The 15031-nt window shown below is 45.1% G+C and overlaps 2 protein-coding genes across 5 annotated transcripts in view; both read left to right on the top strand.

Annotated features, from left to right (window-relative positions):
* LOC120812370 (talin-2-like) overlaps positions 1 to 15031 on the top strand; it is a 127335-nt gene that overhangs the window by 10005 nt on the left and 102299 nt on the right. The gene's annotated exons all lie outside the window — the stretch shown is intronic.
* Positions 5775 to 7229, top strand: LOC144391309 (uncharacterized). Its single transcript, XM_078097942.1, has 5 exons — positions 5775 to 6223; positions 6362 to 6423; positions 6514 to 6591; positions 6687 to 6801; positions 6901 to 7229. Exons 1-4 carry the CDS (start codon positions 5984 to 5986, stop codon positions 6694 to 6696), a joined length of 390 nt encoding a protein of 129 aa, XP_077954068.1. The 5' UTR covers positions 5775 to 5983; the 3' UTR covers positions 6697 to 6801; positions 6901 to 7229.

Here is a 15031-nt window from a genome sequence, read left to right on the forward strand (position 1 = left end):
GTTGATGGCCGCCACGGTGCTTCGGTGTGCTTCGTTTTTTGTTGTTTTTGTTGTTAATTACGTTTGCTGCTGCGATTCCCGGAGCTCTTTCACCAGAGATGAGCTCTTGAACATCCGTGGAACAAGTCCAGCGGAGTTACTTCCAACTTTCCTGCTTTCTTCCGTGGAATTACTGGACATTATAGTCAAAGGTGCGCTCACCTTTCGTCACGCGGTGAGACGCCGTAGGAGAGGAAAACGGGCCGGCTCGCTGGTGAGACTCCGCAGGCGTGGTTCTCGCACTCCGCTGCCAGGCATCTTTCTCTCCAACGTGCGCTCACTGTGCAACAAACTGGACGAAAAACTTTTTTCATCAACTGCAAACCCTTTTATTCCCCCCGTGAGTTCGCTTCATTCATCCTGGTCGGTATTTACATGCCGCCGGCGGGCAACGTGCACGAGGCACAGCGGAAACTCGCCAACCAGATACGGCGTGTGGAGCGGACCAACCCGGACTCTTTAGTTATTGTCCTTGGGGACTTTAACAAAGGAAATCTCACCCATGAACTCCCTAAATAATTGTAAATTGGCTTATTTGAGGAAATTGCACTTTCTTGTTTCTTGTTCTCCTGAGTTTGTACCCTATGGTTGAATGCACTTATTGTACGTCGCTTTGGATAAAAGCGTCAGCTAAATGACATGTAATGTAATGTAATGTAATGTAAATACAGACAGTTTATTAAATGCCCCACCAGAGAGGAGAACATGCTGGATCACTGTTACACCACAGTAAGCAGGGCTTATCACGCCGTCCCTCGTGCTGCACTGGGACACTCTGACCACGTCATGGTCCATCTGATTCCTGCATACAGGCAGAAACTAAAGCTCTGCAAACCTGTGGTGAGGGAATTCAAGAAGTGGACCAGGGAGGCGCTGGAGGATCTTCGGGCGTGCTTTGACTGCACAGACTGGGATGTTTTCAGGACTGCTACTGACAGTCTGGATGAGTTCACAGAGGCTGTAACTTCCTACATCGGCTTCTGTGAGGACAGCTGTGTACCATCATGCACCAGGGTGAGTTACAACAACGACAAACCCTGGTTCACAGCGGAACTCAGAACACTACGCCTGCAGAAGGATCAGGCATTTAGGAGTGGGGACAAAGACTTGTACACAGAGGCAAAATACAAGTTTAGCAAGGCGGTGAGAGATGCTAAACGACTGTACTCTGAGAAACTCCAACAACAGTTCTCAGCAAGTGACTCTGCTTCGGTCTGGAGAGGCCTCAAACACCTCACCAACTACAAGCCAAAAACCCCCACTCCATGAATGACCTCCGCCTGGCAGACGAGCTGAATGAGTTCTACTGCAGATTTGAAAGACAATGTCCTGATCCCATCCACCACAGCTCCACCAACCTGCTGCAGTCCTCCTCCCCTCCCTCCCCCAGCCCATCAGGTGCTCACGCCTCTTCAACTATATCACCTTCCCCTCCCCCACCAGCAACGACCCTCTCTATTCTGGAGAGAGACGTTAACCGGCTCTTTAGAAAACTAAATCCCCGTAAGGCAGCCGGTCCGGACTCAGTCTCCCCTCACTCCCTGAAGCATTGTGCTGACCAGCTCCCACCTCAACACCTCCCAGGAGACATGCAACGTACCAGCCTGCTTTAAGGCCTCCACCATCATCCCTGTTCCCAAGAAGCCCAGGATCACAGGACTCAATGACTACAGGCCCGTCGCCCTGACCTCTGTAGTCATGAAGTCTTTTGAACGGCTAGTCCTGACCCACCTGAAGTCCCTCACCGACCCCCTCCTGGACCCCCTGCAGTTCGCCTACAGAGCCAACAGGTCTGTGGACGATGCTGTCAACATGGCCCTTCACTACATCCTCCAGCATCTGGACTCCCCAGGAACATACGCCAGGATCCTGTTTGTGGACTTCAGCTCTGCCTTCAACACCATCATCCCGTCTCTGCTGCAGGATAAACTCTCCCAGCTGCACGTGCCCGACTCCACCTGCAAGTGGATCACAGACTTCCTGTCTGACAGGAAGCAGCACTTGAAGCTGAGGAAACATGTCTCAGCCTCTCGGACCATCAGCACCGGTTCCCCTCAAGGCTGCGTTCTTTCCCCTCTGCTCTTCTCCCTGTACACCAACAGCTGCACCTCCAGTCACCAGTCCGTCAAGCTCCTGAAGTTTGCCGATGACACCACCCTCATTGGACTAATCTCTGGTGGTGATGAGTCCGCCTACAGGTGGGAGTCTGACCATCTGGTGTCGTGGTGCAGTAAGAACAACCTGGAGCTCAACGCCCTAAAGACAGTGGAGATGGTTGTGGATTTCCAGCGGAACAGAGCCCCACCCTCCCCCATCACCCTGTGTGACTCCCCCGTCACTATTGTGGATTCCTTCCGTTTCCTGGGCTCCATCATCACCCAGGACCTCAAGTGGGAGCTGAACATCAGCTCCATCACCAAGAAGGCTCAGCAGAGGTTGTTCTTCCTGAGGCAGCTGAAGAAATTCAACCTGCCAAAGACGATGATGGTCCACTTCTACACGGCCATCATCGAGTCCATCCCCTGCTCCTCCATTACCGTCTGGTACGCTGCAGCCACAGCCAAGGACAAGGGCAGGCTGGTCATCCGCTCTGCAGAGAGGGTGGTGCAATCTGCCGTCCCTGCAGGACTTGTTCGCTTCCAGGTCTCTGAAGCGAGCTAAAAAGATCGTGGCCGACCCCTCTCACCCTGGACAAAAACTGTTTGTGCCCCTTCCATCTGGCAGGAGGCTGAGGTCCATCAGGACTAAGACCTTCCGCCACACGAACAGTTTCTTCCCGTCGGCAGTCGGGCTCATCAACAGAGCCCGGTCCCCCACTGACTGACTATAACTGGTCACTCCCCTTCATACTGCACATGCCACTTTAACTGCAATTCATCACTTTGTCGTCACTCGTCACTTTGTCACTTGTCTGTTACTTGTTCGTTAGTGCACTTTATGCTTAATATTTTTCTTTTTAACTTTTTAATATTTATTTATATATTTATTTATTTTTAACTTTATTCCCTTGTTTTATACTAACCCATAGCCTTAGCCTTATTCTACTAACACATTGCATTAGCATTTCATTCTACTTTATTTTATTACTTGTGCACTGTTGTCTTGTCTGTCTACTGTCGCGCACTAACCGCCAAGACAAATTCCTTGTATGTTTGGCATATTTTGGCAAATAAATGTTTCCTGATTCCTGATTCCTGATGTTGACATTATTTCATGAGTCCCACGTCATATTTATGCGCTGCCCACAAGGTGTCTGGAACAGAACTGAGGGCAGGAGAAATAGAGGAGACATTAGTCAAAAATGTATCAGTGTGTGTGTCAGAAAATATGTTATTTTCATCCATGACATAAACAGATCTGAGAGCAGGTGTGCAAAATGCGAATGGCTGTTTAAAGAAGGCTGTCGACGGAGAGCGCATCACAATTGGATCTGGTGTAGCCTCCCAATCGGCCAATGCCTCGCACGCCGCGACAAAAGGTCCCAAATCTCTCCATTGGTCTGTTGCTGCTTTAGACAAGGAGATGTGTGGGAAAGAAGAGTCCACATTAAAGAGGTGCTGCTGAGAGGGGGTGAGAGAAACGGAAACAGCACATTTAAGTGTGGATCAAAACAATGTCATACATGCAATTTGATCATTCAGATCCTGTAGAAATAATGCATCATATTGCTTATCTGGCCCATGTGACACATGAGCAGTGCAGTGGAGATATGAAGTGTGAGTGTGAGTGTGCGTGTAGGGAGTTAGTGCAGAAAGCGTTTCTTCATTGCGGGCTGCGGTGTGTGTGTTTTACTTCCCTTATCATGTGAGGCCTCAGCATGGTTGCCGTCTCCCCCTCACATGCAGCCTCCTCCTCCCCCGCCTCACGTCAATCGGATTGTGCGTTGCCACCCCTTCCTCGTCCGGCCAGTCCACGCCCCCATCCTCTACGAGGTGCTTTTTGTGGACATTCTCTGTGCCAATGTCCTTGTTCGCCACAGCGGAAACACGTATCATTGTCATTGGGTGGATACAGCTGTGATCCCTCCTGGTTCCAGGAGGAGCGTCCCCTCGTCATGCCCCGACCACGCCCCCTGAATCCGCCCCATTGGTTGGGATCCCGTGGGCGGTCGTTTCTGGCAAGTTGAGTGACAGCTTGGAGCAAGCTGTCACTCAACTTGCCGAGTTGAGTGACAGCAGAGTTCAATCTGACGTTTCTTTACATCCGCGAGTCGCGAGTCTTCCATTCCAGCAACAGAACGCTGCACAGTCATTTTTATGTCGGGCAATAGTCCATTCATGAAAGCATTCTTCAGGTGTGATTCCCACGTCCCCAGAGCGTCTCCTAACACGGCAGGTTGTGGAATGCCACTGTTAAGATTAAACACTGTGAGAAGTCTTTGGTAGTAATCATGGACGGACTCACCCGTTGCCTGCTTGGTATTGTTAATGGGAGTCATATCCACTTTGTCAGGGAACAATGTCTTTATGCCGTCGCTCAAAGCCGTGAGTGCGTCTCTGTACGGCTTATTTTGATTTGAACTCAATCAACGTCGGCCGCACTGGTGTCTCCTGCAACCAGCTGGTTGAGCTTTTGGTAGTGAGTCGGACCCACGTGTCGAATTTCAGCAAAGTTGGGCAGGAATTGCTTACAGAAGCACTGCATGAAAAGTGGGATTTTCGGCAGTATGCGGCACTGTAAATTGTCGTGGAATTTCAAGTTTGCGCCAATTTGCGGGCAACGCCGAAAACTGCCGTAAATTGTCAGAAATTGATGTGGGCCGCCCTTGGCAGTTGTCCCCCCATGATCCCCCTCCTAATTCTAGGGGAGGCTTTGACATGTAAATGAAAATGCTGTGAGCTATACAAATGCAAATCAGGGTCGCAGAGGGAGTTTTAGCCCAGGTGACATTTTTTTAAAAGGTAAGAAAATCTCTGGTACAAATAGATCAGGCTCAGTAGCCTATTTATAGACTCTTACATTTTAGCTTGAATTGATTAATTTAATTAAAATATGCTAGATTACTGTGTACGCCATTAGCAATGGCAAATGTTATGGAAAAAAGATACACAAAATAACTTCTTTAAAAAATTAGTTTTAATCAAGGTAAAATGAGCATTCCATGCAAACAACATTTGAATCAGCATGAGGGGTCTGCAGAGATCAGTCTCCTAGAGCTCAACTACAGTGCATAGTGGCAGGACTACAGTGAGCTTTTCTTTGGTCTTACTTAAATGCACAGAGGATGTATTAACCACACATCTTCTAGCAATGCGCTCAACTGGCAGAAATGATGCTGGGTATGACGTGTCTGTTCCCTGCAAGCCCCAAACTTCTATTGGCTTTCTATAAAAATGTCTGTCCGGGTGGGGATGAAGCCAGGAAACTTGTGCAAGAACATGTTTAAATGCCGTACCCTTTGACACAACATTAACAACTATAAACTGCTTTATAATGACTGGTCGTAGTTCTGCTAGAGGGTCAAGGACGGGTTCCTCAAAACTGTTAGTGTTTCCACACCACTTAGCATGAACATATGCTGACCTTTATGCTCTGCATCTATCGATTGAGTAAGTTACATTCATATATGTTACCCGTTTACATGTCATGGCAAAACATTCAACCTTAGTGACACAAGGGTACATCTGATGATATATTGTCAACATTGCATGCCTGTCAGACTCATCCAAGATTGTCTGGTGGAATGGAGAAAGAGGCACCACTGTACAGTTTTCTAGGGAAAGTCGTTCCGCTGACACCAAAACACTGCTTTACATAAAGCATATCAGCTGTTTCAAAGTCCCAACTATTTGTCTTCCTAAAATACTGGTCCTTCCGTATAACAATAACCTCGTATGTGATTGGAGGACCCTTAGACTCCTCGTCCAAACAGACACGTGTGTTACTATATTCAGAAGAACTGTATCTCCAGTTCCTTTGTTTGGTTTTTGCTGGTTCGTGAATAATGGCTGGACGACGTCTCGCGTTCAACTCGCCTTCAACTCCTCTCCGCGGTCACCAACTCTGGCCAGTCCGCAGACAGACGAGAAGAAGCTGCAACAACACTCCAACAACAAACTGCCGATATCAACGAGCTGTTCGCTCCGCTGGAGCGTTCGGGACTTCTTTCCATGGAGGAGAGGTTGGCGGCTCTGGAGGAACTGACTCAAAGAAGAGGAGACGGGCGCACAATCCCAAGATAGCGGTAAGAATACGTTCGATGACTGCAAGCTAAGCTAAAAGTAGCGTAGCCTCAAACGAAAGCTAAGAGTAGCCTAGTAGCCTTACAAGTGAGCAGAAACAGCTTTATTAAAGTGTGTTTTCTTTTCCGTGTCGTTTACAGGAAGCGGTGCGCCGTCTTCACAACTCCGAGACGAATTACAGGCGCTACGAACCGGAGCAAGGGTAAGATTTAAAGAATATGCTTTCATTCTGCGCTATAAGGAAATAGATACGTATAGATACCGATCATAACTGTACATTTTGTTTTCACAGACTAATCTCGCCTCATAATGAGGCGGTGACCTCGTATTTGCTCCGGGAAAAGTCCAGATTTAGACGACGTCATTGTGTGTAAGTGACACTGTTTCTCCTTCCTTGTTAAATGTTACTGTGACTTGCGTTTGATTTTTTTGTATTCATACCACACTCATTTAATGGTTTTCCAGCCGCCTGTGAGACGTATTTTGAGACGGGACGCAGGAGCTTCAGGTTCAGGCAGAACACTCATTGCGGGCGGAAGCTGCGAAGGATTCAGCGCGGAGTCGAGCGAGAAGAAAGAGGGTCAGAGTTTATTTGCTGACTTTTTTCAGGTGCATTGATCGATGTGTTGTGTCCGTACGCATCGCATCGCACAGTACTGATTCATTGTTGTTTTTACAGCTGCTGGAATCGAGACAAAGTGTGCTGGCTGGTGACGAGGTGGAACTCTGTAAATCCGCCACCGTAGAGCTCACGTCGGACGGAGGGGACGGCGTTGTTGGCGGGGTCTCGGGGTGGATTGTACGGTCGCCACACACACACGAGCCGCCTGCACAACAGACCTGCCTCAGAAAACACGGCGCCAGTGACGGTCAACAACCCCGAGGAGGCAAACGGACAGTTTACTGAGCTGTAGTTTTTAAACCGCCGTTACCCAAGTGCGGGCAGATCCTCACTTTGTATGTAGTTGTTGTTTGTGTGTTGTTAATAAAGCTCTTTCTTTGCATAAACATGTGGCAAATGTTCATTTTCTCTATAAATTCATTGATGTCCTGGTTGGTATCCTAATAATAGTGTAGTAGCCTACATAGGATAACCATGAAATGAATATACAGCATAATATGAATATATAAATAAAATGAAGCGGGTGACCAATAGCGACAAATCTGCCAACCAATCACGAGTGATTGAAAGTTGTGGTTTCATCCAATCATGAATAAGGAAACTCAAGCCTGGTCTGCCCACGTGTGGTTTTGCTGCCAATCACGAGTGATTTTATTTGTTAGTAAGTTGTGGTTTCATCCAATAAGGAGTAAGGATATTCAAGCCCGCTCGGCTCGGCCACCCGCGGTTTCGCTGCATTCATATGCTAATTCGGGCCATTCGCACCTCCGCCAGCTCTCCACCTACGTCATGGTTCGTTTCCGACAATTTGTGGCACAGACAAACGCAACGTGCGCGGGTTGCAAATTGTCGGAAATTGTTGGAAATTAGGGAGATTTACGGGCGTTTACGGGGATGAAAATCTCACTTTTCATGCAGTGAAGTCTATGAATGCTTCAGCAAACAGTCTTCCCGAGTGCTGTATCGGCGGGAGATGAGCCATTGCAGCTCTAATGTTCGTATCAGTCCAAGGCCGGAAAACAAGTATGGGACCTGAGTGTCCTGGTACTTGAATCATTGGGGTTTGGAGCACAGATTTTGCATCCGGGGGAACTCCCTCAGGGGCGAAAGAGGGGGAAACAACATCTGATGTAGATTGTTGCTCTGCAATCAGTTTGTTGATGGCAGAAGTGTCCCCCCTGGTTGCTCCTGGAGAGCGAGATTGAGTGAGGAGAGCAGCCTGTCCCTTTTCCTCCTCCTCTCCTCCTCTCCTCACAGCCGCTTCCTTTTCCTCCCTCTGCCGGGTGTTGTGAACTTTTGGAGCTTGTGACCATGCAGACGAAGGTTGCTGGTTCGCAGGTGAAGCAGGGTACAGCGGTGGGCATGTGTTGAGGAGAGGGCCGCCAGCCCCTGTGAGACTCGGATACAAGGGAGAAGAAGCACATCGGTCATTTTGTTCAATAATATTTGGATCTGGTTTTTCAACCAATGTGGTTTTTGCGCATGTCAATTCTTTAGCCATTTATTTCCTTTCTCTACATTCACATTCATCCTCCCACCATTTTAACCATTTACTTTGTTTCTCAATGTCCTCCAAGTCTCTGCCTTTTATCACCCTCTGAGTTTTTATACCCTTCTCTTTTCCCTCTAAGCCTGTTCGTAACATGTTCAGTTTTATTCCACTGAAAGAACCATTTGCAGGGAACCCAAAATCTTTTGACCACTCGGGCAAAAACTCTAGAAAACTCTTTCCTTCTCATCAGATCCACAATGGGTCCCTCCGGAGAACCCATTTCCTTTTTACTTTGGATGCTGATGAACCGGAAATACTGTATAATTACTCCTATAATTTTATACACATTTTTCAAAGTTATCATCATTAGAAGCCCAATCAAATAACCGAAATTTGGATTTTCTAAGAAGAGAGAGAAAAAATAATTTAAAAAATCCCGTCTTCGTAATCTGTTATTACCCGTTATAATTCAGAAAAACCCCGTTTGAAAATCAGAATATCAACTTCTTACCCGATTCGTGTGAAAATCTTCCTCATCGGATCGTGTTGAAGCCAATCAGGTCTCTTTTGGTCGCCGGTCCCCTCTCTCTTGAGTGTGATGAGGTATAGGGCAGAATCACGTTTTGGTGGATCCTGAAGGGGCCCCTTCCCGGACGTCCTCGGAGTCCCGACGGAGCTTCAAACGATCCCACTTCTGACACCAAATTGTGGTGGAAGATTTTGCACAGACAATCGTTAAGTAAGAAACAAAGGCTCTGAGTCAAGTATGTCTTTTCTCCGTTTATTTCCTTGCAAGGGAAAGAGGGTCACAACAGCTACGTGGTCAGTAGACTGTCAAGAACCTTCTTCTGCCCCCAACACATCGAGGCAGTTCTTATACCTAAGTTTAGATATCGGTGGCGTCAACAGAAACCTTGACCATCTTGTTGAGTATCTACAGCCAGGGTACTGGCAACATCTTGTCCATGTAAGACACGTCAGTTCTTTGACCGTGTCCCTGCTCTCCCAACATGCTAAAACAAATGTGGTCATACACATAACAAACACTTTGTTAAATCTCTACAGCTATGACGCTGGAAACATCTAATCCAAGTGGGAGACATCAGTTCTTATGTCAGGGCCTTTGTGATCTAAGCACTTGCAACTAATAAACTGGTTATACAAATAAAGCATTTAAAAGGGTCACATATCATTTTCCCATTACATTAGCCAGGTGTGTGCGCCAGCCTCAGTTCAAAGGTCATGCTCGGGCTAATGATCTTCCCTTCATGAGCAGTATGAATTGGCTGATGTACAGAATGGGGCCTCTAATTCTTAAATTCCGCTCATTATCCGCCGTGTCTTATTCAATATCCAGGCATTCTGCCCTTTTTCATAATCTAAAAGCAAAGTTACTGCTGCCAAAAAATGGGATTATTGATGGCGTTATTTAGTAACTGTCAGAAGCAGGAGGCTTAGAGCTCGCACTGGGAAACACGTACTGTTTACGGTTTGATTTTTATTTCTCCCTGCTTGGGAAAAGGCTTGTCATAAATGATGGGAATCTCACGGAGTGAGACGCTGTGAAGCTTTACGAATTCCCCACTGGGAGGAGGGACAACGCCGGCAAAGGAGGTCTGTGCTCTGAAAGGCCAGTCTGCATGCATCTTCAGGGGGTTCACAGCCTCCTCGACACATGGTTCAGGCTCAGAAGCCTTTGCTAGTGAGGCGGCTCACTCTGCACTGGGATGGCTCCAGCCTGCCCGCCCTCCTCTTCCTCCTCTTGCTGGAGATAAGGATTGCAAAATACATTTTAGGAGGAAATGATTGGTGTTGCTAGTGCAGAAGTCTTTTAGTGAGTGAGACCGTCGTTAATTCAAACCAGCAGCACTAATTATGTGCTGCCAATATCTTCTGTGCATGAACCAGACCTGCACATCCTGGATGTCTCAATGAGATGGATCGGTCTGCCTCTCTTTGGTGCAGGACTGGGGGACTAATTGAATTTTCACATCCCCCTCCTTAGCTTCTCGGCCCCATGGGAGTGCACAACTAACCATTTGGAACCTCTGTTTTTGTGAAATGGGACTTTTATTTACTTTTACATAACAATGTCCATAGATACCACAAGATTAGATGTCGTCACTCCATAAGTTTCTGACCTTTTGACCTCTAAAGGCTGTGTTCCCACAACAGCTGGTGCCCAGATGTACCACACAGAGTTGCATTACTGGATAATGAAGTATAAGAAGCTGGCAGATGACTTTTCCTCAGAACCTGAAATACTTCAATTGGATGAAGGTTAACAATATATGTGGATATATATTCTTTGGGATGGGCCTGGATAGATTTTACTTCTATAACTGAAATATTGTTTGTTTTATAGAGCTTCCCTTGTTGTGAAAGAGAGGTGTGAGTTTAAAGCCTAAAATTAAAAAAATGTCAAATAACATTAGTGTGAAAGGAAGAATACTTAACCCAATTAATGGTTTAATGAATGAGCGATGAAAGCACTGAAAGTCTAATAGATTTTTAGGTAATGTGCGTTTCATGAATATCACTGAAGGTCGTGCCTACCTGCCTTCGCTGCGAACACTGAATTAATTTGATAAATGCACCACATTGACTCTCGCTATTCAGCTAATGAAAATCAGTTACAAGCTCATATAATCAGACTCTAACGCTTAAACTGTGGCATTGAGGAAAGTAAGCTAAACATTCGCCCTCCGTCAGACGTTGGTAAAGCTAAGGTGAAACATCGGGTGTCCCAATCGACTGCTATGATGAATCCCTGCATCAGTCTGTGGTGCTTGTGTGGTCCCATTCATAAATCACATTTACTGCTACATCTGTAGTGCCTATGCTAATGAAGTAACACACAGCGCAGGGACTCAGCATTGATTTCATTTCCTGCCTCTCTGGCTGCTCCCTCGGTAGCTAGATGGAGATTACACGCCGCTGTCATAAAAAAAAAAGAGAGAGAAGAGATTAAAGAATCGGAATCCAACTGGAGTGTCACAGCTGTGTGCTCTGCCTCACAATTAGATGCAGAAGTTGAAGAGAGCGAGAGGCAGAGATGGCACCCACTAGCACCACGGACCTCCTCTCTTTTCCTACAGATCTTCGGAGCGTAGCGTTTTGTCTCGTTAACCCTGAGCTGGATGGGGATGTTGGCAGGTTATTTTCTCTCCCACACATCTCTGCCAATGAGGCCTCTCCCTGTCACAGATCTGCAGAGAGGCAGCTATGAAACAGATGGTTGTCCAGTTATTACAGAACAGAGGAGGGCACAATTCGTTGCCCGCCTGCACGCTCCCTTGCCTTCAAACACATGTGTGCAGCCTGGAGTCGGCCTGCCTGTCTTGTTTTGATTTTTTTTGCTTTTTCTAACAATTTGAATTCACCTTATTTTGAACTGTTGAAGAAGCAGTTGGTTTGCTTATGTGCAAAGTGCTGGAATATACTTTTTAAGTTTGCTGTGAAATTACTTAAAACTGCAGTTCAGCTTAACATTAAAGACCATAAAAGGTCAATTTCATGGCACGAGTGTGATGTTAATTGACTGCAGCGTATTGCAGTCCAGTGCTGAAACATATGTATTGTATCGATGATGGTTGACGGATAATTTATCACAGAACTTACAGGTATTAATTACTTTCAGTAATTTGAGAATAAATAATTCTATGCCTTGCAGCTTCCCAAATGCCCCCAAAAATGTCATACACTAAATGATACGTTTACTGAGTGAAAAATAACTAATTTTTTAATCGTTAGGAAAAGATTAAGTCTAGTTGTAGCTAAGGATTTTCAAATGAAGAAAATATCACAATATTTTTGATCAAATATGTCAATATCAATATTGGGACAACATTGTAGTGTTCAATATTAGTGCTTTTACATTTCATCTGATGATAGATAATCATTTGTAATGTGAAAAGATTAAAAGAAAACTAAATGATAAAAGCAAACAATAGAACAGTCTTTAAACACAATATTGCTCAGATGCTTCATGCAGGCATGTGTGCCACAGGCAGAAAGGTTACACAGTCCTGTGCCCCCTCCACTGTTCAAACCGCTGGTTTAAAGCCATAAAAATGCTTTACGTTTTTTTGTGAGAGATCCCTTTCTGTCTTGAAATCATGTGCTGCTCTATTTTAGAATTGTAGTGTTTTTACTTATGTAGTTTCAACTTCTTACCCGATAAAGCGCTTCAGTGAGCCTCCGGTGTCACCACGCAGCAGGAATGTCCTCATGATGTCCACCAGGGCTGTCACCATTAGAATAAAACCAGTCAGAAGGAATGAACTGACACACATTTCGATCCGGATCCACGCTGTAGCTGAGGCTTTTCCATTTATCCGCTGTGTCGCCGCTGCCTCACTTGGGTTACAAACCTCAAACCTCATATGCGTACGTTATTGTGTTTAACCAATTTGGATAACAGCCTTACCGTTATTCTAATGTAAAAGAATGAAGAATGCAAAATGTTTAGTTATGTCCTCCATTTTGTGCCGATGAAGAGAACGCCAACAGCATAATTTACTGCATATATTGGATCACAGTGACATGGCGCCATGCAAACCTGTCCCAGCTAAACATTTAAGGAATTGGCTTGTTGCATTTATGAATTTGGATTTCAGACGTATCAGACGCTGAGCACGTTTTCTGCCTTTCAGTGAATATAAAACTTTGTTAATAATGTTTTCAACAGAAGAGTGACTTTAATCCTTGCCCTAGTTCATATCGACTAATAACGTTATTGACACAAAAGATACATGTAACGATAAATTGATCATACACAGATTTTCTTCAGAATAGATGAAGAGAAATGCAGATGTTGTGCTTTTCAAGGAGGACACTCTTACTGATATGAGGATGAATAGCATAACTATATCCACGCTCTCTGTTCTCATCCGTGCTATTGCTGCATTCCTCAATTAATGATAAGTCGCTAAAAGCTGCCGGGGAAAACAACATTATCTCCTAACAGGCTGTTGATGTAGTTGGTTGATACTGTTGGTGTGTCTTTATGGCAGATAATGAAATGTTATTGCGGTTAATCAAAAAGCAGAAATAATAAGAATTCATATTATCGGCTGAATCAGTGGCCCCCACTTAACTAATTAAAAGTCTGTGTCAGCATTAATGAGCTGTGTGGTATTGCTGTAGAATTCATTGAGGTAATTACTGAATCGCTCCGTGAAAAACAGTGACACAGGAGCTGGGGCATCATAAGTGACGGCAATCAGCCATCTCGCTGCCCCGAGAAGGACCTCTGGAGTTCAGACTGGGACGATCGGACAAATTACAATGTGTAATTTAGTGCAATGCTGAGATATTTGTGTTTCCATGCTGCACAAAGTCACATTGTGAAGTGCGAAGTATGTTTTTCTGCATGTGTAGTGGGAAAATCTGTTCAGACGAGCGACGAATTAACTTACCGTGGCCAGAAATCACGAGCAGATGAAGAGAATGTGCCATGAAAGAGACTTTTGTAGACTTCTACATCAAAGTCCCGTTCCGCTGTGTGAAGTAGGTAGAACGAGCTGCTCAAGACATTCTGTGCAACCACCAAAGTTCACTATCTGAGAGGATCGCTGTGAAGGAAAAGTATTTTTCTCAAGGAGTTGGTTTTATGCTCTTTTGAGTCAAATATGTATCTGAAGCCAGACTAGTGGAGGATGTAGCCCTTCAGTTTGGTTATCTGGGTATAACGTGGGCAGTGTTGATTCGAAACGCTCTTAATAAAACTTGTTTTGGTAGTCTTAGTAGTAGTAGTTTTTGATAATAAACCAAATTATTGGACACATTTTGATCCGATTAAAGTATGGTTGTCCATTAAATGAAAAGCCAGGGGGGTCACCAGATTTATTAAGATTCATCATCTGGAGACCATGAATAATAGCCCAATATTTCATGCCGTACCGAAGCGGTGGACCAATCGACCAACCAACACTGCTGTCCCCAGATACTGGTGGTATGTCTAAAAATAGACTACCATAGATTATTTCCAAGTACACGCATACATTGTAAACGTCATCTGGAAAATTCTATAATACAGTATTTCCTTTGTACACCACATATCTACTATACTTTTGTGTGATAACACCGTCGCTCCTACAGTTTAATCACTTTGCCTCAGTTGCTTTAGTCGGAAAAGGTTCTAACTGACGTGTCGAAACAAGACTTCAAGTGAAGCTGCATGACAATTGTGGCAGGTATCTGTTGCTATTGTTCTATGACAGTAGGATACATATATCTCCAACAGAGAGGATGGTAACTACAGATGTTAGCTCTGTGCTTATTATAGATGCTGGTTTGAAAGTGTATGAAACCGTTTGAGTAGATATTGTGATGAAAAGTGTAATTTGACTGCAAGTCACGGCTCTTTGTTACCTTCTGCAGTCGAGATGTCAGTGTTAGAATGTTTCTTTGTGTCAACATCATTGCTGGTGCTCCAGAGATCATTTTCACTCCCTCAGGATATATATCGATTACTGAGTGGATTTCGAGTAAATAAACGCACACTCTTGGGCTTGAATTTCGTTAATATCAGGATGCAAAGCTAAATTCTGAATACAGGTTGAGTTTTTTGTTACATCACCTCTACAAACCTCTTTTTTCCAAAGCTTCATCAATGACAAAATACCAGTTAGATGCAGGACATGTTCTTAAACTCTGTATTTAACATGCATTTAAGTCAATAAAGTTATCCTC

This window comes from Gasterosteus aculeatus, chromosome Y (assembly GCF_964276395.1).
Source record: "Gasterosteus aculeatus chromosome Y, fGasAcu3.hap1.1, whole genome shotgun sequence".
Classification (NCBI taxonomy): domain Eukaryota; kingdom Metazoa; phylum Chordata; class Actinopteri; order Perciformes; family Gasterosteidae; genus Gasterosteus; species Gasterosteus aculeatus.

Bases quoted from the DNA above. Each gene is read 5' to 3' on its own strand.
- LOC144391309 (XM_078097942.1), top strand. From the start codon at position 5,984: ATGGCTGGACGACGTCTCGCGTTCAACTCGCCTTCAACTCCTCTCCGC. The intron at 6,224-6,361 runs GTAAGAATACGT...TGTCGTTTACAG, and splicing joins CGCACAATCCCAAGATAGCG to GAAGCGGTGCGCCGTCTTCA. The intron at 6,424-6,513 runs GTAAGATTTAAA...TTGTTTTCACAG, and splicing joins CGCTACGAACCGGAGCAAGG to ACTAATCTCGCCTCATAATG.